We start from the raw sequence: 21,520 nt of genomic DNA, 5'->3' as shown, positions 1-21,520 counted from the left end.
AATCCAAGCCCTCAGCATGAAGTCTAACATTTCCCATCTCTGCAACATTCCCTGAGTCCTCCTGGCCTCAGCTGAGCTGGAGTTAAACCCTCACCTGTGCCTTTCTTACCTCCAGGCTCAACTGCTCCCTGCGTGTCTCTGTCATTCTCAGATGGAGGAGGTTGGTGAGCTAGAACCAACCACGCCACAGAGTCAGGATGAAATATTTTTCACTGCATTCCCACTTCTAACAGCTCCCCTTCCACTACCTGAATATCCTCTCCCTCAACCATGGTCAGCTTTCAGCCCAGAGCCACTTCCTCCAGGGAAACTGAGGTGTTGTCGGTGGTGGACAATGGGACATTGACACATTCACTGAGTGGGTGAAATGTTGGCAAATGGAGCTCAACGCAGGGAAATGTGAGGTCATCCTGTTGAGACCTAAGCTATTTCCTGCAGTGTGGGAGCCCATGTGGACATACACCACAAAATGCTAGTGAACAAATACAAGAAACATTTGAAAGGCCAAAGGAATTTTGGACTCAACTCAAGAGTACTGAAAGTCAGAGCAAGGGCAGGACGAGTTGTATAAGGTGTTTGTAATGTTCCTGTGTGCCCTGGGGCCCTGGGTTTTCCGGGATTTTACAGCCCACTCATTAGGAATGTACAAAACAGAATGCATGAGCAAGTATATCTCATAAATGTGTTAACAAAGGAGTAGGCCATGAGATTTAATAAGAGGTGATAGGCTGGTTGGGGGAGAGAGAGAGAGAGCGAGAGAGCGAGAGAGAGACTGGATACAAAATTGTCTAAAAGGAGAGGAGAGACTAAAAGAGAGAGAGAGAGAGAGAGAGAGAGAGGCTGGATACAAAATTGTCTAAAAAGAGAGAGAGAGAGAGAGCGCCATTATTAGCAGGGAGAGTTGTTCACCTGGTGTGCAGTATAGAGTTCCTCAGGGAGTGGGATCTTTATGTGGTATATTAATGGGGCAGGAGCCGGATATCCTGGGATTGCAGTCTGGTGAAATAGGCCGACACATGAAAGCTAACAGGGACAAGTGAAGTTCTGCCTCAAAGAACAAACAAGTTGTCTTTTTCTAAAAATGAAAGGCATCATAAATGAAATGGAGCTGGGGATTTGTACCACTGGGACTTGAAGGGGGCTGAATCAGTCAAGATGATTGCTGAAGTGGCATTTGGGATCTTAATCTGACAAAGACCTGAAAGATTAACTCTGTCCATCTCTCGGCAGATGCTGACAGATATAATAAACGCTTTCAGCTGTTGGTCTTTTATTTCAGTTGTCCAAAGTCTGCTTTCCTTGCTTTTCAAGATCCAGGGCTTTATGAATAGAACACCATTCCACAAAGGCTAGACATTATTCTCAATCGTCATGAAATGCTGGTGCAGCCTTGGAGTGCTGGGTTCAGTTCTGGGTTCTGCATATGGATAGATACAAGGACAGAGAGATTTACCAGAATCGTACTGGGGACTAATTTGAAGAGACAAGGGACAGAGAATAGGGCAATGGGACAAGTAGATACCTTCACTAACGAAGGCAGCATGGCCAAGATGGGCCAAGTGATCTCCTGCTAGTCTCCACACGCCTGTGCTTTCATTCCTATTTGGTGATACTGTGTAATACAGGCTCTGTACACTCTGGGGTATATCTTTGAAACACTCTCTGACAGTGTCTCTGACTCTCACCACACCCAGGAACTTACCCCACGTGCCGTCAGCGGAGATGTTAGATTTCACATCGACGGTTACTGCTGGGAATACTCCAATGGTGACAGTAAACACCAAACACACCATCAAGGCCATTGGCCAGATCTAACAGAGACAGAGAGAGAGAGAAGAAGGTTAGTGCTGGGCCCATCACCCAGCAACTCGGAACGTCAATCCGGAAACCCAGGGAGATGGTAACAGATGGATAGAGACAGGAACAGAGAGAAAGGTAGAGAGAGACACAGAGAGAGAGAGAGACTTTAGTACGGTGGCTATCCAAAGGCAGGAATTCTCAACAGGTGTCATCCTGCTGAGTTTGTAAAAACAAAAGACCAGACGATAAAGGAGCAGAATTAGGCCATTTGGCCCATTGAGTCTGTTCCACCATTCCATCATGGCCAATAGGTTTCTCAACCCCAATCACCCACCATCTCCTATAAACCTTGGCCCCTTTTCTAATTAAGGACTGATCTACCTCTGCCTTAAATACCTGCAATATAGTTAATTACAAGTGGTTGCCAAAACGATCTGCATCAACCCACCATGCCCCAACTCAGTCTAAAGGAAACATACTCCAAATCAGATCGAAGGTGTTGCCCCCTCACTCGGGCCCTAGTGTCAGTACCAATGGGAAGCCCCCTCACTCGGGCCCTAGTGTCAGTACCAATGGGAAGCCCCCTCACTTGGGCCCTAGTGTCAGTACCAATGGGAAGCCCCCTCACTCGGGCCCTAGTGTCAGGACCAATGGGAAGCCCCCTCACTTGGGCCCTAGTGTCAGTACCAATGGGAAGCCCCCTCACTCGGGCCCCAGTGTCAGTACCAATGGGAAGCCCCTCACTCGGGCCCTAGTGTCAGTACCAATGGGAAGCCCCCTCACTTGGGCCCTAGTGTCAGGACCAATGGGAAGCCCCCTCACTTGGGCCCTAGTGTCAGTACCAATGGGAAGCCCCCTCACTCGGGCCCCACTGTCAGTACCAATGGGAAGGCCCTTCACTCGGGCCCTAGTGTCAGTACTGATGGGTAGCCTCCTCACTTGGGGTCTAGTATCAGTACCGATGGGTAGCCCCCAAACTCGGGCCCCAGTGTCAGTACCAATGGGAAGGCCCCTCACTCGGACCCTAGAGTCAGTACCAATGGGAAGCCCCCTCACTCGCGCCCTAGTGTCAGTACCGATGGGAAGCCCCGTCACTCGGGCCCTAGTGTCAGTACCAATGCGAACCCCCTCACTCAGGCCCTAGTGTCAGTACCAATGGGAACCCCCTCACTCGGGCCCTAGTGTCAGTACCAATGGGAAGGCCCCTCACTCGGGCACTAGTGTCAGTACCAATTGGAACCCCCTCACTCGGGCCCTAGTGTCAGGACCAATGGGAAGCCCCCTCACTTGGGCCCTAGTGTCAGTACCAATGGGAAGCCCCCTCACTCGGGCCCCAGTGTCAGGACCAATGGGAAGCCCCCTCACTCGGGCCCCAGTGTCAGTACCAATGGGAAGCCCCCTCACTCGGGCCCTAGTGTCTGTACCAATGGGTAGCCCCCTCACTCGGGGCCTAGTGTCAGTACCAATGGGAAGCCCCCTCATTCGGGGCCTAGTGTCAGTACCAATGGGAAGTCCCCTCACTCGGGGCCTAGTGTCAGTACCAGTGGGAAGGTCCCTCACTCGGGCCATAGTGTCTGTACCAATGGGAAGCCCCCTCACCCGGGCCCTAGTGTCAGTACCAATGGGAAGCCCCCTCACTCGGGCCCTGGTGTCAGTACCAATGGGAAGCCCCCTCACTCGGGCCCTAGTGTCAGTACCAATGGGAAGCCCCCTCACTCGGGCCCTAGTGTCAATACCAATGGAAAGCCCCCTCACTCGGGCCCTAGTGTCAGTACCGATGGGTAGTCCCCTCACTCGGGCCCTAGTGTCAATACCAATGGAAAGCCCCCTCACTCGGGCCCTAGTGTCAGTACCGATGGGTAGCCCCCTCACTCGGGCCTTAGTGTCAGTACCAATAGGAAGCCCCCTCACTCGGGCCCTAGAGTCAGTACCGATGGGTAGCCCCATCACTTGGGGCCTAGTGTCAGTACCAATGGGAAGGCCCCTCACTCGGGCCCTCGTGTCAGTACCAGTGGGAAGCCCCCTCACTCGGGCCCTAGAGTCAGTACCGATGGGAAGCCCCCTCACTCGGGCCCTAGTGGAAGTACCAATGGGAAGCCCCCTCACTCAGGCCCTAGTGGCAGTACCAATAGGAAGCCCCCTCACTCGGGCCCTAGTGGAAGTACCAATGGGAAGCCCCCTCACTCGGGCCCTAGTGTCAGTACCAATGGGTAGCCCCCTCACTCGGGCCCTAGTGTCAGTACCAATGGGAAGCCCCCTCACTCAGGCCCTAGTGTCAGTACCAATAGGAAGCCCCCTCACTCGGGCCCTAGTGTCAGTACCGATGGGAAGCCCCCTCACTCGTGCCCTAGTGTCAGTACTGATGGGTAGCTCCCTCACTTAGGGTCTAGTATCAGTACCAAGGGGAAGGTCCCTCACTCGGGCACTAGTGTCTGTACCAATGATAAGCCCCCTCACTCGGGGCCTAGTGTCGGTACCAATGGGAAGCCCCTTCACTCGGGCCCTAGTGTCAGTACCAATGGGAAGCCCCCTCACCCGGGCCCTAGTGTCAGTACCAATGGGAAGCCCCCTCACCCGGGCCCTAGTGTCAGTACCAATGAGAAGCCCCCTCACTCGGGCCCTAGTGTCAGTATCAATGGGAAGCCCCCTCACTCGGGCCCTAGTGTCAGTACCAATGGGAAGCACCCTCACCCGGGCCCTAGTGTCAGTACCAATGGGAAGCCCCCTCACCCGGGCCCTAGTGTCAGTACCAATGAGAAGCCCCCTCACTCGGGCCCTAGTGTCAGTATCAATGGGAAGCCCCCTCACTCGGGCCCTAGTGTCAGTACCAATGGGAAGCCCCCTCACTTGGGCTCTCGTGTCAGTACCAATGGGAAGCCCCCTCACTTGGGGCCTAGTGTCAGTACCGATGGGAAGCCCCCTCACTCGGTCCCTAGTGTCAGTACCAATGGGAAGCCCCTTCACTCAGGCCCTAGTGTCATAACAATGGGAAGCACCCTCACTTGGGCCCTAGAGTCAGTACCAATGGGTAGCCCCCTCACTCGGGCCCTCGTGTCAATCCCCAAGGGAAGCCCCCTCACTCGGGCCCTAGTGTCAGTACCAATGGGAAGCACCCTCACTCAGGCCCTAGTGTCATACCAATGGGAAGCCCCCTCACTTGGGCTCTCGTGTCAGTACCAATGGGAAGCCCCCTCACTCGGGCCCTAGTGTCAGTACCAATGGGTAGCCCCCTCACTCGGGCACTAGTGTCAGTACCAATGGGAAGCCCCCTCACTCGAGCCCTAGTGTCAGTACCAATGGGTAGCCCCCTCACTCGGGCACTAGTGTCTGTACCAATGGGAAGTCCCCTCACTCGGGCCCTAGAGTCAGTACCAATGGGTAGCCCCCTCACTCGGGCCCCAGTGTCAGTACCAATGGCAAGGCCCCTCACTCGGGCCCTAGTGTCAGTACCAATGGGAAGCCTCCTCACACGGGCCCTAGTGTCAGTACCAATGAGAAGCCCCCTCACTCGGGCCCTAGTGTCAGTATCAATGGGAAGCCCCCTCACTCGGGCCCTAGTGTCAGTACCAATGGGAAGCCCCCTCACTTGGGCTCTCGTGTCAGTACCAATGGGAAGCCCCCTCACTTGGGGCCTAGTGTCAGTACCGATGGGAAGCCCCCTCACTCGGTCCCTAGTGTCAGTACCAATGGGAACCCCCTTCACTCAGGCCCTAGTGTCATAACAATGGGAAGCACCCTCACTCGGGCCCTAGAGTCAGTACCAATGGGTAGCCCCCTCACTCGGGCCCTCGTGTCAATCCTCAAGGGAAGCCCCTTCACTCAGGCCCTAGTGTCAGTACCAATGGGAAGCCCCCTCACTTGGGCTCTCGTGTCAGTACCAATGGGAAGCCCCCTCACTTGGGGCCTAGTGTCAGTACCGATGGGAAGCCCCCTCACTCGGTCCCTAGTGTCAGTACCAATGGGAAGCCCCTTCACTCAGGCCCTAGTGTCATAACAATGGGAAGCACCCTCACTCGGGCCCTAGAGTCAGTACCAATGGGTAGCCCCCTCACTCGGGCCCTCGTGTCAATCCCCAAGGGAAGCCCCCTCACTCGGGCCCTAGTGTCAGTAACAATGGGAAGCACCCTCACTCAGGCCCTAGTGTCATACCAATGGGAAGCCCCCTCACTTGGGCTCTCGTGTCAGTACCAATGGGAAGCCCCCTCATTTGGTGCCTAGTGTCAGTACCAATGGGAAGCCCCCTCACTCGGGCCCTAGTGTCAGTACCAATGGGTAGCCCCCTCACTCGGGCACTAGTGTCAGTACCAATGGGAAGCCCCCTCACTCGGGCCCTAGTGTCAGTACCAATGGGTAGCCCCCTCACTCGGGCACTAGTGTCTGTACCAATGGGAAGCCCCCTCACTCGGGCCCTAGTGTCAGTACCAATGGGAAGCCTCCTCACACGGGCCCTAGTGTCAGTACCAATGGTAAGCCCCCTCACTCGGGCCCAGGTGTTAGTGCCAATGGGAAGCCCCCTCACTCGGGCCCTAGTGTCAGTACCAATGGGAAGTCCCCTCACTCGGGCCCCAGTGTCAGTACCAATGGGAAGCCTCCTCACACGGGCCCTAGTGTCAGTACCAATGGGAAGCCCCCTCACTCGGGCCCAGGTGTTAGTGCCAATGGGAAGCCCCCTCACTTGGGCCCTAGTGTCAGTACCAATGGGAAGTCCCCTCACTCGGGCCCCAGTGTCAGTACCAATGGGAAGCCCCTTCACTCGGGCCCTAGTGTCAGTACCAATGGGAAGCCCCTTCACTCGGGCCCTAGTGTGAATCCCCAAGGGAAGGCCCCTCACTCGGGCCCTAGTGTCGGTACCAATGGAAAGCCCCCACACTCAGGCCCTAGTGTCAGTACCAATGGGAAGCCCCCTCACTTGGGCTCTCGTGTCAGTACCAATGGGAAGGCCCCTCACTCGGGGCCTAGTGTCAGTACCAATGGGAAGGCCCCTCACTCGGGCCCTAGTGTCAGTACCATTGGGAATGCCCCTCACTCGGGGCCTAGTGTCAGTACAAGTGGGCGGCACGGTGGCATAGTGGGCGGCACGGTGGCACAGTGGTTAGCCCTGCTGCCTCACAGCGCCTGTAGACCCGGGTTCAATTCCCGACTCAGGCGACTGACTGTGTGGAGTTTGCACGTTCTCCCCGTGTCTGCGTGGGTTTCCTCCGGGTGCTCCGGTTTCCTCCCACAGTCCAAAGATGTGTGGGTCAGGTGAATTGGCCAAGCTAAATTGCCCGTAGTGTTAGGTAAGGGGTAAATGTAGGGGTATGGGTGGGTTGCGCTTCGGCGGGTCGGTGTGGACTTGTTGGGCCGAAGGGCCTGTTTCCACATTGTAAGTCTAATCTAATCTAAAAAAATCTTGGGGCCTAGTGTCAGTACCAATGGGAAGGCCCCTCACTCGGGGCCTAGTGTCAGTACCAATGGGAAGGCCCCTCACTCGGGCCCTAGTGTCAGTACCAATGGGAAGCCCCCTCACACGGGCCCTAGTGTCAGTACCAATGGGAAGCCCCTTCACTCAGGCCCTAGTGTCATAACAATGGGAAGCACCCTCACTCGGGCCCTAGAGTCAGTACCAATGGGTAGCCCCCTCACTCGGGCCCTCGTGTCAATCCTCAAGGGAAGCCCCTTCACTCAGGCCCTAGTGTCAGTACCAATGGGAAGCCCCCTCACTTGGGCTCTCGTGTCAGTACCAATGGGAAGCCCCCTCACTTGGGGCCTAGTGTCAGTACCGATGGGAAGCCCCCTCACTCGGTCCCTAGTGTCAGTACCAATGGGAAGCCCCTTCACTCAGGCCCTAGTGTCATAACAATGGGAAGCACCCTCACTCGGGCCCTAGAGTCAGTACCAATAGGTAGCCCCCTCACTCGGGCCCTCGTGTCAATCCCCAAGGGAAGCCCCCTCACTCGGGCCCTAGTGTCAGTAACAATGGGAAGCACCCTCACTCAGGCCCTAGTGTCATACCAATGGGAAGCCCCCTCACTTGGGCTCTTGTGTCAGTACCAATGGGAAGCCCCCTCATTTGGTGCCTAGTGTCAGTACCAATGGGAAGCCCCCTCACTCGGGCCCTAGTGTCAGTACCAATGGGTAGCCCCCTCACTCGGGCACTAGTGTCAGTACCAATGGGAAGTCCCCTCACTCGGGGCCTAGTGTCTGTACCAATGGCAAGGCCCCTCACTCGGGCCCTAGAGTCAGTACCAATGGGAAGGCGCCTCACTCGGGCCCTAGTGTCAGTACCAATGGGAAGCCTCCTCACACGGGCCCTAGTGTCAGTCCCAATGGGAAGGCCCCTCACACGGGCCCTAGTGTCAGTACCAATGGGAAGCCCCATCACTCGGGCCCTAGTGTGAATCCCCAAGGGAAGGCCCCTCACTCGGGCCGTAGTGTCGGTACCAATGGAAAGCCCCCACACTCAGGCCCTAGTGTCAGTACCAATGGGAAGGCCCCTAACTCGGGGCCTAGTGTCAGTACCAATGGGAAGGCCCCTCACTCGGGCCCTAGTGTCAGTACCAATGGGAAGGCCCCTCACTCGGGCCCTAGTGTCAGTACCAATGGGAAGGCCCCTCACTCGGGGCCTAGTGTCAGTACAAATGGGAAGCCCCCTAACTCGGGCCCTAGTGTCAGTACCAATGGGAAGGCCCCTCACTCGGGGCCTAGTGTCAGTACCAATGGGAAGCCTCCTCACCCGTGTCCTAGTGTCAGTACGAATGCGAAGCCCCCTCACTCGGGCCCCAGTGTCAGTACCAATGGGAAGCCCCCTCACTCGGGCACTAGTGTCAGTACCAATGGGAAGTCCCCTCACTCGGGGCCTAGTGTCTGTACCAATGGCAAGGCCCCTCACTCGGGCCCTAGAGTCAGTACCAATGGGAAGGCGCCTCACTCGGGCCCTAGTGTCAGTACCAATGGGAAGCCTCCTCACACGGGCCCTAGTGTCAGTCCCAATGGGAAGGCCCCTCACACGGGCCCTAGTGTCAGTACCAATGGGAAGCCCCTTCACTCGGGCCCTAGTGTGAATCCCCAAGGGAAGGCCCCTCACTCGGGCCGTAGTGTCGGTACCAATGGAAAGCCCCCACACTCAGGCCCTAGTGTCAGTACCAATGGGAAGGCCCCTAACTCGGGGCCTAGTGTCAGTACCAATGGGAAGGCCCCTCACTCGGGCCCTAGTGTCAGTACCAATGGGAAGGCCCCTCACTCGGGCCCTAGTGTCAGTACCAATGGGAAGGCCCCTCACTCGGGGCCTAGTGTCAGTACAAATGGGAAGCCCCCTAACTCGGGCCCTAGTGTCAGTACCAATGGGAAGGCCCCTCACTCGGGGCCTAGTGTCAGTACCAATGGGAAGCCTCCTCACCCGTGTCCTAGTGTCAGTACGAATGCGAAGCCCCCTCACTCGGGCCCCAGTGTCAGTACCAATGGGAAGCCCTCTCACTTGGGCCCTAGTGTCAGTACCAATGGGAAGCCCTCTCACTCGGGCCCTAGTGTCAGTACCAATGGGAAGTCCCCTCACTCGGGCCCCAGTGTCAGTACCAATGGGAAGCCTCCTCACACGGGCCCTAGTGTCAGTACCAATGGGAAGCCCCCTCACTCGGGCCCAGGTGTTAGTGCCAATGGGAAGCCCCCTCACTTGGGCCCTAGTGTCAGTACCAATGGGAAGTCCCCTCACTCGGGCCCCAGTGTCAGTACCAATGGGAAGCCCCTTCACTCGGGCCCTAGTGTCAGTACCAATGGGAAGCCCCTTCACTCGGGCCCTAGTGTGAATCCCCAAGGGAAGGCCCCTCACTCGGGCCCTAGTGTCGGTACCAATGGAAAGCCCCCACACTCAGGCCCTAGTGTCAGTACCAATGGGAAGCCCCCTCACTTGGGCTCTCGTGTCAGTACCAATGGGAAGGCCCCTCACTCGGGGCCTAGTGTCAGTACCAATGGGAAGGCCCCTCACTCGGGCCCTAGTGTCAGTACCAATGGGAAGGCCCCTCACTCGGGGCCTAGTGTCAGTACAAGTGGGCGGCACGGTGGCATAGTGGGCGGCACGGTGGCACAGTGGTTAGCACTGCTGCCTCACAGCGCCTGTAGACCCGGGTTCAATTCCCGACTCAGGCGACTGACTGTGTGGAGTTTGCACGTTCTCCCCGTGTCTGCGTGGGTTTCCTCCGGGTGCTCCGGTTTCCTCCCACAGTCCAAAGATGTGTGGGTCAGGTGAATTGGCCAAGCTAAATTGCCCGTAGTGTTAGGTAAGGGGTAAATGTAGGGGTATGGGTGGGTTGCGCTTCGGCGGGTCGGTGTGGACTTGTTGGGCCGAAGGGCCTGTTTCCACACTGTAAGTCTAATCTAATCTAAAAAAAACTCGGGGCCTAGTGTCAGTACCAATGGGAAGGCCCCTCACTCGGGCCCTAGTGTCAGTACCAATGGGAAGGCCCCTCACTCGGGCCCTAGTGTCAGTACCAATGGGAAGCCTCCTCACACGGGCCCTAGTGTCAGTACCAATGGGAAGCCCCCTCACTCGGGCCCAGGTGTTAGTGCCAATGGGAAGCCCCCTCACTCGGGCCCTAGTGTCAGTACCAATGGGAAGCCCCTTCACTCGGGCCCTAGCGTCAGTACCAATGGGAAGCCCCTTCACTCGGGCCCTAGTGTGAATCCCCAAGGGAAGGCCCCTCACTCGGGCCCTAGTGTCGGTACCAATGGAAAGCCCCCACACTCAGGCCCTAGTGTCAGTACCAATGGGAAGGCCCCTAACTCGGGGCCTAGTGTCAGTACCAATGGGAAGGCCCCTCACTCGGGGCCTAGTGTCAGTACCAATGGGAAGGCCCCTCACTCGGGCCCTAGTGTCAGTACCAATGGGAAGGCCCCTCACTCGGGGCCTAGTGTCAGTACAAATGGGAAGCCCCCTAACTCGGGCCCTAGTGTCAGTACCAATGGGAAGGCCCCTCACTCGGGGCCTAGTGTCAGTACCAATGGGAAGCCCCCTCACCCGTGTCCTAGTGTCAGTACGAATGCGAAGCCCCCTCACTCGGGCCCCAGTGTCAGTACCAATGGGAAGCCCTCTCACTTGGGCCCTAGTGTCAGTACCAATGGGAAGACCTCTCACTCGGGCCCTAGTGTCAGTACCAATGGGAAGCCCCCTCACTCGGGCCCTAGTGTCAGCACCGATGGGAAGGCCCCTCACTCGGGCCCTAGTGTCAGTACCGATGGGTAGCCCCCTCACTCGGGCACCAGTGTCAGTACCGATGGGTAGCCCCCTCATTCGGGCCCTAGTGTCAGTACCAATGGGAAGCCCCCTCACTTGGGCACTAGTGTCAGTACCAATGGAAAGCCCCCACACTCAGGCCCTAGTGTCAGTACCAATGGGAAGGCCCCTCAATCGGGCCCTAGTGTCAGTACCAATGGGAAGGCCCCTCACTCGGGGCCTAGTGTCAGTACAAATGGGAAGCCCCCTAACTCGGGCCCTAGTGTCAGTACCAATGGGAAGGCCCCTCACTCGGGGCCTAGTGTCAGTACCAATGGGAAGCCTCCTCACCCGTGTCCTAGTGTCAGTACGAATGCGAAGCCCCCTCACTCGGGCCCCAGTGTCAGTACCAATGGGAAGCCCTCTCACTTGGGCCCTAGTGTCAGTACCAATGGGAAGCCCTCTCACTCGGGCCCTAGTGTCAGTACCAATGGGAAGCCGCCTCACTCGGGCCCTAGTGTCAGCACCGATGGGTAGCCCCCTCACTCGGGTCCTAGTGTCAGTACCAATGGGAAGCCCCCTCACTTGGGCACTAGTGTCAGTACCAATGGGAAGGCCCCTCACTCGGGCACTAGTGTCAGTACCAATGGAAAGCCCCCACACTCAGGCCCTAGTGTCAGTACCAATGGGAAGGCCCCTCACTCGGGGCCTAGTGTCAGTACCAATGGGAAGCCCCCTAACTCGGGCCCTAGTGTCAGTACCAAATGAAGGCCCCTCACTTGGGGCCTAGTGTCAGTACCAATGGGAAGCCCCCTCACTTGGGCTCTCGTGTCAGTACCAATGGGAAGCCCCCTCACTTCGGGCCTAGTGTCAGTACCGATGGGAAGCCCCTTCACTCAGGCCCTAGTGTCATAACAATGGGAAGCACCCTCACTCGGGCCCTAGAGTCAGTACCAATAGGTAGCCCCCTCACTCGGGCCCTCGTGTCAATCCCCAAGGGAAGCCCCCTCACTCGGGCCCTAGTGTCAGTAACAATGGGAAGCACCCTCACTCAGGCCCTAGTGTCATACCAATGGGAAGCCCCCTCACTTGGGCTCTTGTGTCAGTACCAATGGGAAGCCCCCTCATTTGGTGCCTAGTGTCAGTACCAATGGGAAGCCCCCTCACTCGGGCCCTAGTGTCAGTACCAATGGGTAGCCCCCTCACTCGGGCACTAGTGTCAGTACCAATGGGAAGTCCCCTCACTCGGGGCCTAGTGTCTGTACCAATGGCAAGGCCCCTCACTCGGGCCCTAGAGTCAGTACCAATGGGAAGGCGCCTCACTCGGGCCCTAGTGTCAGTACCAATGGGAAGCCTCCTCACACGGGCCCTAGTGTCAGTCCCAATGGGAAGGCCCCTCACACGGGCCCTAGTGTCAGTACCAATGGGAAGCCCCTTCACTCGGGCCCTAGTGTGAATCCCCAAGGGAAGGCCCCTCACTCGGGCCGTAGTGTCGGTACCAATGGAAAGCCCCCACACTCAGGCCCTAGTGTCAGTACCAATGGGAAGGCCCCTAACTCGGGGCCTAGTGTCAGTACCAATGGGAAGGCCCCTCACTCGGGCCCTAGTGTCAGTACCAATGGGAAGGCCCCTCACTCGGGCCCTAGTGTCAGTACCAATGGGAAGGCCCCTCACTCGGGGCCTAGTGTCAGTACAAATGGGAAGCCCCCTAACTCGGGCCCTAGTGTCAGTACCAATGGGAAGGCCCCTCACTCGGGGCCTAGTGTCAGTACCAATGGGAAGCCTCCTCACCCGTGTCCTAGTGTCAGTACGAATGCGAAGCCCCCTCACTCGGGCCCCAGTGTCAGTACCAATGGGAAGCCCTCTCACTTGGGCCCTAGTGTCAGTACCAATGGGAAGCCCTCTCACTCGGGCCCTAGTGTCAGTACCAATGGGAAGTCCCCTCACTCGGGCCCCAGTGTCAGTACCAATGGGAAGCCTCCTCACACGGGCCCTAGTGTCAGTACCAATGGGAAGCCCCCTCACTCGGGCCCAGGTGTTAGTGCCAATGGGAAGCCCCCTCACTTGGGCCCTAGTGTCAGTACCAATGGGAAGTCCCCTCACTCGGGCCCCAGTGTCAGTACCAATGGGAAGCCCCTTCACTCGGGCCCTAGTGTCAGTACCAATGGGAAGCCCCTTCACTCGGGCCCTAGTGTGAATCCCCAAGGGAAGGCCCCTCACTCGGGCCCTAGTGTCGGTACCAATGGAAAGCCCCCACACTCAGGCCCTAGTGTCAGTACCAATGGGAAGCCCCCTCACTTGGGCTCTCGTGTCAGTACCAATGGGAAGGCCCCTCACTCGGGGCCTAGTGTCAGTACCAATGGGAAGGCCCCTCACTCGGGCCCTAGTGTCAGTACCAATGGGAAGGCCCCTCACTCGGGGCCTAGTGTCAGTACAAGTGGGCGGCACGGTGGCATAGTGGGCGGCACGGTGGCACAGTGGTTAGCACTGCTGCCTCACAGCGCCTGTAGACCCGGGTTCAATTCCCGACTCAGGCGACTGACTGTGTGGAGTTTGCACGTTCTCCCCCGTGTCTGCGTGGGTTTCCTCCGGGTGCTCCGGTTTCCTCCCACAGTCCAAAGATGTGTGGGTCAGGTGAATTGGCCAAGCTAAATTGCCCGTAGTGTTAGGTAAGGGGTAAATGTAGGGGTATGGGTGGGTTGCGCTTCGGCGGGTCGGTGTGGACTTGTTGGGCCGAAGGGCCTGTTTCCACACTGTAAGTCTAATCTAATCTAAAAAAAACTCGGGGCCTAGTGTCAGTACCAATGGGAAGGCCCCTCACTCGGGCCCTAGTGTCAGTACCAATGGGAAGGCCCCTCACTCGGGCCCTAGTGTCAGTACCAATGGGAAGCCTCCTCACACGGGCCCTAGTGTCAGTACCAATGGGAAGCCCCCTCACTCGGGCCCAGGTGTTAGTGCCAATGGGAAGCCCCCTCACTCGGGCCCTAGTGTCAGTACCAATGGGAAGCCCCTTCACTCGGGCCCTAGCGTCAGTACCAATGGGAAGCCCCTTCACTCGGGCCCTAGTGTGAATCCCCAAGGGAAGGCCCCTCACTCGGGCCCTAGTGTCGGTACCAATGGAAAGCCCCCACACTCAGGCCCTAGTGTCAGTACCAATGGGAAGGCCCCTAACTCGGGGCCTAGTGTCAGTACCAATGGGAAGGCCCCTCACTCGGGGCCTAGTGTCAGTACCAATGGGAAGGCCCCTCACTCGGGCCCTAGTGTCAGTACCAATGGGAAGGCCCCTCACTCGGGGCCTAGTGTCAGTACAAATGGGAAGCCCCCTAACTCGGGCCCTAGTGTCAGTACCAATGGGAAGGCCCCTCACTCGGGGCCTAGTGTCAGTACCAATGGGAAGCCCCCTCACCCGTGTCCTAGTGTCAGTACGAATGCGAAGCCCCCTCACTCGGGCCCCAGTGTCAGTACCAATGGGAAGCCCTCTCACTTGGGCCCTAGTGTCAGTACCAATGGGAAGACCTCTCACTCGGGCCCTAGTGTCAGTACCAATGGGAAGCCCCCTCACTCGGGCCCTAGTGTCAGCACCGATGGGAAGGCCCCTCACTCGGGCCCTAGTGTCAGTACCGATGGGTAGCCCCCTCACTCGGGCACCAGTGTCAGTACCGATGGGTAGCCCCCTCATTCGGGCCCTAGTGTCAGTACCAATGGGAAGCCCCCTCACTTGGGCACTAGTGTCAGTACCAATGGAAAGCCCCCACACTCAGGCCCTAGTGTCAGTACCAATGGGAAGGCCCCTCACTCGGGGCCTAGTGTCAGTACCAATGGGAAGGCCCCTCAATCGGGCCCTAGTGTCAGTACCAATGGGAAGGCCCCTCACTCGGGGCCTAGTGTCAGTACAAATGGGAAGCCCCCTAACTCGGGCCCTAGTGTCAGTACCAATGGGAAGGCCCCTCACTCGGGGCCTAGTGTCAGTACCAATGGGAAGCCTCCTCACCCGTGTCCTAGTGTCAGTACGAATGCGAAGCCCCCTCACTCGGGCCCCAGTGTCAGTACCAATGGGAAGCCCTCTCACTTGGGCCCTAGTGTCAGTACCAATGGGAAGCCCTCTCACTCGGGCCCTAGTGTCAGTACCAATGGGAAGCCCCCTCACTCGGGCCCTAGTGTCAGCACCGATGGGTAGCCCCCTCACTCGGGTCCTAGTGTCAGTACCAATGGGAAGCCCCCTCACTTGGGCACTAGTGTCAGTACCAATGGGAAGGCCCCTCACTCGGGCACTAGTGTCAGTACCAATGGAAAGCCCCCACACTCAGGCCCTAGTGTCAGTACCAATGGGAAGGCCCCTCACTCGGGGCCTAGTGTCAGTACCAATGGGAAGCCCCCTAACTCGGGCCCTAGTGTCAGTACCAATGGGAAGGCCCCTCACTTGGGGCCTAGTGTCAGTACCAATGGGAAGCCCCCTCACTCGGGCCCTAGTGTCAGTATCAATGGGAAGCCCCCTCACTCGGGCCCTAGTGTCAGTACCAATGGGAAGCCCCCTCACTTGGGCTCTCGTGTCAGTACCAATGGGAAGCCCCCTCACTTCGGGCCTAGTGTCAGTACCGATGGGAAGCCCCCTCACTCGGTCCTTAGTGTCAGTACCAATGGGAAGCCCCTTCACTCAGGCCCTAGTGTCATAACAATGGGAAGCACCCTCACTCGGGCCCTAGAGTCAGTACCAATGGGTAGCCCCCTCACTCGGGCCCTCGTGTCAATCCTCAAGGGAAGCCCCTTCACTCAGGCCCTAGTGTCAGTACCAATGGGAAGCCCCCTCACTTGGGCTCTCGTGTCAGTACCAATGGGAAGCCCCCTCACTTGGGGCCTAGTGTCAGTACCGATGGGAAGCCCCCTCACTCGGTCCCTAGTGTCAGTACCAATGGGAAGCCCCTTCACTCAGGCCCTAGTGTCATAACAATGGGAAGCACCCTCACTCGGGCCCTAGAGTCAGTACCAATAGGTAGCCCCCTCACTCGGGCCCTCGTGTCAATCCCCAAGGGAAGCCCCCTCACTCGGGCCCTAGTGTCAGTAACAATGGGAAGCACCCTCACTCAGGCCCTAGTGTCATACCAATGGGAAGCCCCCTCACTTGGGCTCTTGTGTCAGTACCAATGGGAAGCCCCCTCATTTGGTGCCTAGTGTCAGTACCAATGGGAAGCCCCCTCACTCGGGCCCTAGTGTCAGTACCAATGGGTAGCCCCCTCACTCGGGCACTAGTGTCAGTACCAATGGGAAGTCCCCTCACTCGGGGCCTAGTGTCTGTACCAATGGCAAGGCCCCTCACTCGGGCCCTAGAGTCAGTACCAATGGGAAGGCGCCTCACTCGGGCCCTAGTGTCAGTACCAATGGGAAGCCTCCTCACTCGGGCCCTAGTGTGAATCCCCAAGGGAAGGCCCCTCACTCGGGCCGTAGTGTCGGTACCAATGGAAAGCCCCCACACTCAGGCCCTAGTGTCAGTACCAATGGGAAGGCCCCTAACTCGGGGCCTAGTGTCAGTACCAATGGGAAGGCCCCTCACTCGGGCCCTAGTGTCAGTACCAATGGGAAGGCCCCTCACTCGGGCCCTAGTGTCAGTACCAATGGGAAGGCCCCTCACTCGGGGCCTAGTGTCAGTACCAATGGGAAGCCTCCTCACCCGTGTCCTAGTGTCAGTACGAATGCGAAGCCCCCTCACTCGGGCCCCAGTGTCAGTACCAATGGGAAGCCCTCTCACTTGGGCCCTAGTGTCAGTACCAATGGGAAGCCCTCTCACTCGGGCCCTAGTGTCAGTACCAATGGGAAGTCCCCTCACTCGGGCCCCAGTGTCAGTACCAATGGGAAGCCTCCTCACACGGGCCCTAGTGTCAGTACCAATGGGAAGCCCCCTCACTCGGGCCCAGGTGTTAGTGCCAATGGGAAGCCCCCTCACTTGGGCCCTAGTGTCAGTACCAATGGGAAGTCCCCTCACTCGGGCCCCAGTGTCAGTACCAATGGGAAGCCCCTTCACTCGGGCCCTAGTGTCAGTACCAATGGGAAGCCCCTTCACTCGGGCCCTAGTGTGAATCCCCAAGGGAAGGCCCCTCACTCGGGCCCTAGTGTCGGTACCAATGGAAAGCCCCCACACTCAGGCCCTAGTGTCAGTACCAATGGGAAGCCCCCTCACTTGGGCTCTCGTGTCAGTACCAATGGGAAGGCCCCTCACTCGGGGCCTAGTGTCAGTACCAATGGGAAGGCCCCTCACTCGGGCCCTAGTGTCAGTACCAATGGGAAGGCCCCTCACTCGGGGCCTAGTGTCAGTACAAGTGGGCGGCACGGTGGCATAGTGGGCGGCACGGTGGCACAGTGGTTAGCACTGCTGCCTCACAGCGCCTGTAGACCCGGGTTCAATTCCCGACTCAGGCGACTGACTGTGTGGAGTTTGCACGTTCTCCCCGTGTCTGCGTGGGTTTCCTCCGGGTGCTCCGGTTTCCTCCCACAGTCCAAAGATGTGTGGGTCAGGTGAATTGGCCAAGCTAAATTGCCCGTAGTGTTAGGTAAGGGGTAAATGTAGGGGTATGGGTGGGTTGCGCTTCGGCGGGTCGGTGTGGACTTGTTGGGCCGAAGGGCCTGTTTCCACACTGTAAGTCTAATCTAATCTAAAAAAAACTCGGGGCCTAGTGTCAGTACCAATGGGAAGGCCCCTCACTCGGGCCCTAGTGTCAGTACCAATGGGAAGGCCCCTCACTCGGGCCCTAGTGTCAGTACCAATGGGAAGCCTCCTCACACGGGCCCTAGTGTCAGTACCAATGGGAAGCCCCCTCACTCGGGCCCAGGTGTTAGTGCCAATGGGAAGCCCCCTCACTCGGGCCCTAGTGTCAGTACCAATGGGAAGCCCCTTCACTCGGGCCCTAGCGTCAGTACCAATGGGAAGCCCCTTCACTCGGGCCCTAGTGTGAATCCCCAAGGGAAGGCCCCTCACTCGGGCCCTAGTGTCGGTACCAATGGAAAGCCCCCACACTCAGGCCCTAGTGTCAGTACCAATGGGAAGGCCCCTAACTCGGGGCCTAGTGTCAGTACCAATGGGAAGGCCCCTCACTCGGGGCCTAGTGTCAGTACCAATGGGAAGGCCCCTCACTCGGGCCCTAGTGTCAGTACCAATGGGAAGGCCCCTCACTCGGGGCCTAGTGTCAGTACAAATGGGAAGCCCCCTAACTCGGGCCCTAGTGTCAGTACCAATGGGAAGGCCCCTCACTCGGGGCCTAGTGTCAGTACCAATGGGAAGCCCCCTCACCCGTGTCCTAGTGTCAGTACGAATGCGAAGCCCCCTCACTCGGGCCCCAGTGTCAGTACCAATGGGAAGCCCTCTCACTTGGGCCCTAGTGTCAGTACCAATGGGAAGACCTCTCACTCGGGCCCTAGTGTCAGTACCAATGGGAAGCCCCCTCACTCGGGCCCTAGTGTCAGCACCGATGGGAAGGCCCCTCACTCGGGCCCTAGTGTCAGTACCGATGGGTAGCCCCCTCACTCGGGCACCAGTGTCAGTACCGATGGGTAGCCCCCTCATTCGGGCCCTAGTGTCAGTACCAATGGGAAGCCCCCTCACTTGGGCACTAGTGTCAGTACCAATGGAAAGCCCCCACACTCAGGCCCTAGTGTCAGTACCAATGGGAAGGCCCCTCACTCGGGGCCTAGTGTCAGTACCAATGGGAAGGCCCCTCAATCGGGCCCTAGTGTCAGTACCAATGGGAAGGCCCCTCACTCGGGGCCTAGTGTCAGTACAAATGGGAAGCCCCCTAACTCGGGCCCTAGTGTCAGTACCAATGGGAAGGCCCCTCACTCGGGGCCTAGTGTCAGTACCAATGGGAAGCCTCCTCACCCGTGTCCTAGTGTCAGTACGAATGCGAAGCCCCCTCACTCGGGCCCCAGTGTCAGTACCAATGGGAAGCCCTCTCACTTGGGCCCTAGTGTCAGTACCAATGGGAAGCCCTCTCACTCGGGCCCTAGTGTCAGTACCAATGGGAAGCCCCCTCACTCGGGCCCTAGTGTCAGCACCGATGGGTAGCCCCCTCACTCGGGTCCTAGTGTCAGTACCAATGGGAAGCCCCCTCACTTGGGCACTAGTGTCAGTACCAATGGGAAGGCCCCTCACTCGGGCACTAGTGTCAGTACCAATGGAAAGCCCCCACACTCAGGCCCTAGTGTCAGTACCAATGGGAAGGCCCCTCACTCGGGGCCTAGTGTCAGTACCAATGGGAAGCCCCCTAACTCGGGCCCTAGTGTCAGTACCAATGGGAAGGCCCCTCACTTGGGGCCTAGTGTCAGTACCAATGGGAAGCCCCCTCACTCGGGCCCTAGTGTCAGTATCAATGGGAAGCCCCCTCACTCGGGCCCTAGTGTCAGTACCAATGGGAAGCCCCCTCACTTGGGCTCTCGTGTCAGTACCAATGGGAAGCCCCCTCACTTCGGGCCTAGTGTCAGTACCGATGGGAAGCCCCCTCACTCGGTCCTTAGTGTCAGTACCAATGGGAAGCCCCTTCACTCAGGCCCTAGTGTCATAACAATGGGAAGCACCCTCACTCGGGCCCTAGAGTCAGTACCAATGGGTAGCCCCCTCACTCGGGCCCTCGTGTCAATCCTCAAGGGAAGCCCCTTCACTCAGGCCCTAGTGTCAGTACCAATGGGAAGCCCCCTCACTTGGGCTCTCGTGTCAGTACCAATGGGAAGCCCCCTCACTTGGGGCCTAGTGTCAGTACCGATGGGAAGCCCCCTCACTCGGTCCCTAGTGTCAGTACCAATGGGAAGCCCCTTCACTCAGGCCCTAGTGTCATAACAATGGGAAGCACCCTCACTCGGGCCCTAGAGTCAGTACCAATAGGTAGCCCCCTCACTCGGGCCCTCGTGTCAATCCCCAAGGGAAGCCCCCTCACTCGGGCCCTAGTGTCAGTAACAATGGGAAGCACCCTCACTCAGGCCCTAGTGTCATACCAATGGGAAGCCCCCTCACTTGGGCTCTTGTGTCAGTACCAATGGGAAGCCCCCTCATTTGGTGCCTAGTGTCAGTACCAATGGGAAGCCCCCTCACTCGGGCCCTAGTGTCAGTACCAATGGGTAGCCCCCTCACTCGGGCACTAGTGTCAGTACCAATGGGAAGTCCCCTCACTCGGGGCCTAGTGTCTGTACCAATGGCAAGGCCCCTCACTCGGGCCCTAGAGTCAGTACCAATGGGAAGGCGCCTCACTCGGGCCCTAGTGTCAGTACCAATGGGAAGCCTCCTCACTCGGGCCCTAGTGTGAATCCCCAAGGGAAGGCCCCTCACTCGGGCCGTAGTGTCGGTACCAATGGAAAGCCCCCACACTCAGGCCCTAGTGTCAGTACCAATGGGAAGGCCCCTAACTCGGGGCCTAGTGTCAGTACCAATGGGAAGGCCCCTCACTCGGGCCCTAGTGTCAGTACCAATGGGAAGGCCCCTCACTCGGGCCCTAGTGTCAGTACCAATGGGAAGGCCCCTCACTCGGGGCCTAGTGTCAGTACCAATGGGAAGCCTCCTCACCCGTGTCCTAGTGTCAGTACGAATGCGAAGCCCCCTCACTCGGGCCCCAGTGTCAGTACCAATGGGAAGCCCTCTCACTTGGGCCCTAGTGTCAGTACCAATGGGAAGCCCTCTCACTCGGGCCCTAGTGTCAGTACCAATGGGAAGTCCCCTCACTCGGGCCCCAGTGTCAGTACCAATGGGAAGCCTCCTCACACGGGCCCTAGTGTCAGTACCAATGGGAAGCCCCCTCACTCGGGCCCAGGTGTTAGTGCCAATGGGAAGCCCCCTCACTTGGGCCCTAGTGTCAGTACCAATGGGAAGTCCCCTCACTCGGGCCCCAGTGTCAGTACCAATGGGAAGCCCCTTCACTCGGGCCCTAGTGTCAGTACCAATGGGAAGCCCCTTCACTCGGGCCCTAGTGTGAATCCCCAAGGGAAGGCCCCTCACTCGGGCCCTAGTGTCGGTACCAATGGAAAGCCCCCACACTCAGGCCCTAGTGTCAGTACCAATGGGAAGCCCCCTCACTTGGGCTCTCGTGTCAGTACCAATGGGAAGCCCCCTCACTTGGGCTCTCGTGTCAGTACCAATGGGAAGCCCCCTCACTTGGGGCCTAGTGTCAGTACCGATGGGAAGCCCCCTCACTCGGTCCCTAGTGTCAGTACCAATGGGAAGCCCCTTCACTCAGGCCCTAGTGTCATAACAATGGGAAGCACCCTCACTCGGGCCCTAGAGTCAGTACCAATAGGTAGCCCCCTCACTCGGGCCCTCGTGTCAATCCCCAAGGGAAGCCCCCTCACTCGGGCCCTAGTGTCAGTAACAATGGGAAGCACCCTCACTCAGGCCCTAGTGTCATACCAATGGGAAGCCCCCTCACTTGGGCTCTTGTGTCAGTACCAATGGGAAGCCCCCTCATTTGGTGCCTAGTGTCAGTACCAATGGGAAGCCCCCTCACTCGGGCCCTAGTGTCAGTACCAATGGGTAGCCCCCTCACTCGGGCACTAGTGTCAGTACCA

At 58.2% G+C, this 21,520-nt stretch overlaps 1 protein-coding gene across 9 annotated transcripts in view; it reads right to left on the bottom strand.

Moving 5' to 3' along the window:
- Positions 1-21,520, bottom strand: part of LOC132830202 (equilibrative nucleoside transporter 1-like) — a 245,423-nt gene that overhangs the window by 38,073 nt on the left and 185,830 nt on the right. For all 9 annotated transcript variants that reach the window (XM_060847769.1, XM_060847762.1, XM_060847778.1 and 6 more), the window contains one exon: positions 1,703-1,811. In XM_060847769.1, the coding sequence (XP_060703752.1) occupies positions 1,703-1,811 (109 nt within the window). The remainder of the gene's footprint in view (positions 1-1,702; positions 1,812-21,520) is intronic.

This window comes from Hemiscyllium ocellatum, chromosome 3 (genome assembly GCF_020745735.1).
Source record: "Hemiscyllium ocellatum isolate sHemOce1 chromosome 3, sHemOce1.pat.X.cur, whole genome shotgun sequence".
Classification (NCBI taxonomy): domain Eukaryota; kingdom Metazoa; phylum Chordata; class Chondrichthyes; order Orectolobiformes; family Hemiscylliidae; genus Hemiscyllium; species Hemiscyllium ocellatum.
This window is presented reverse-complemented; position numbering and strand designations above follow the sequence as displayed.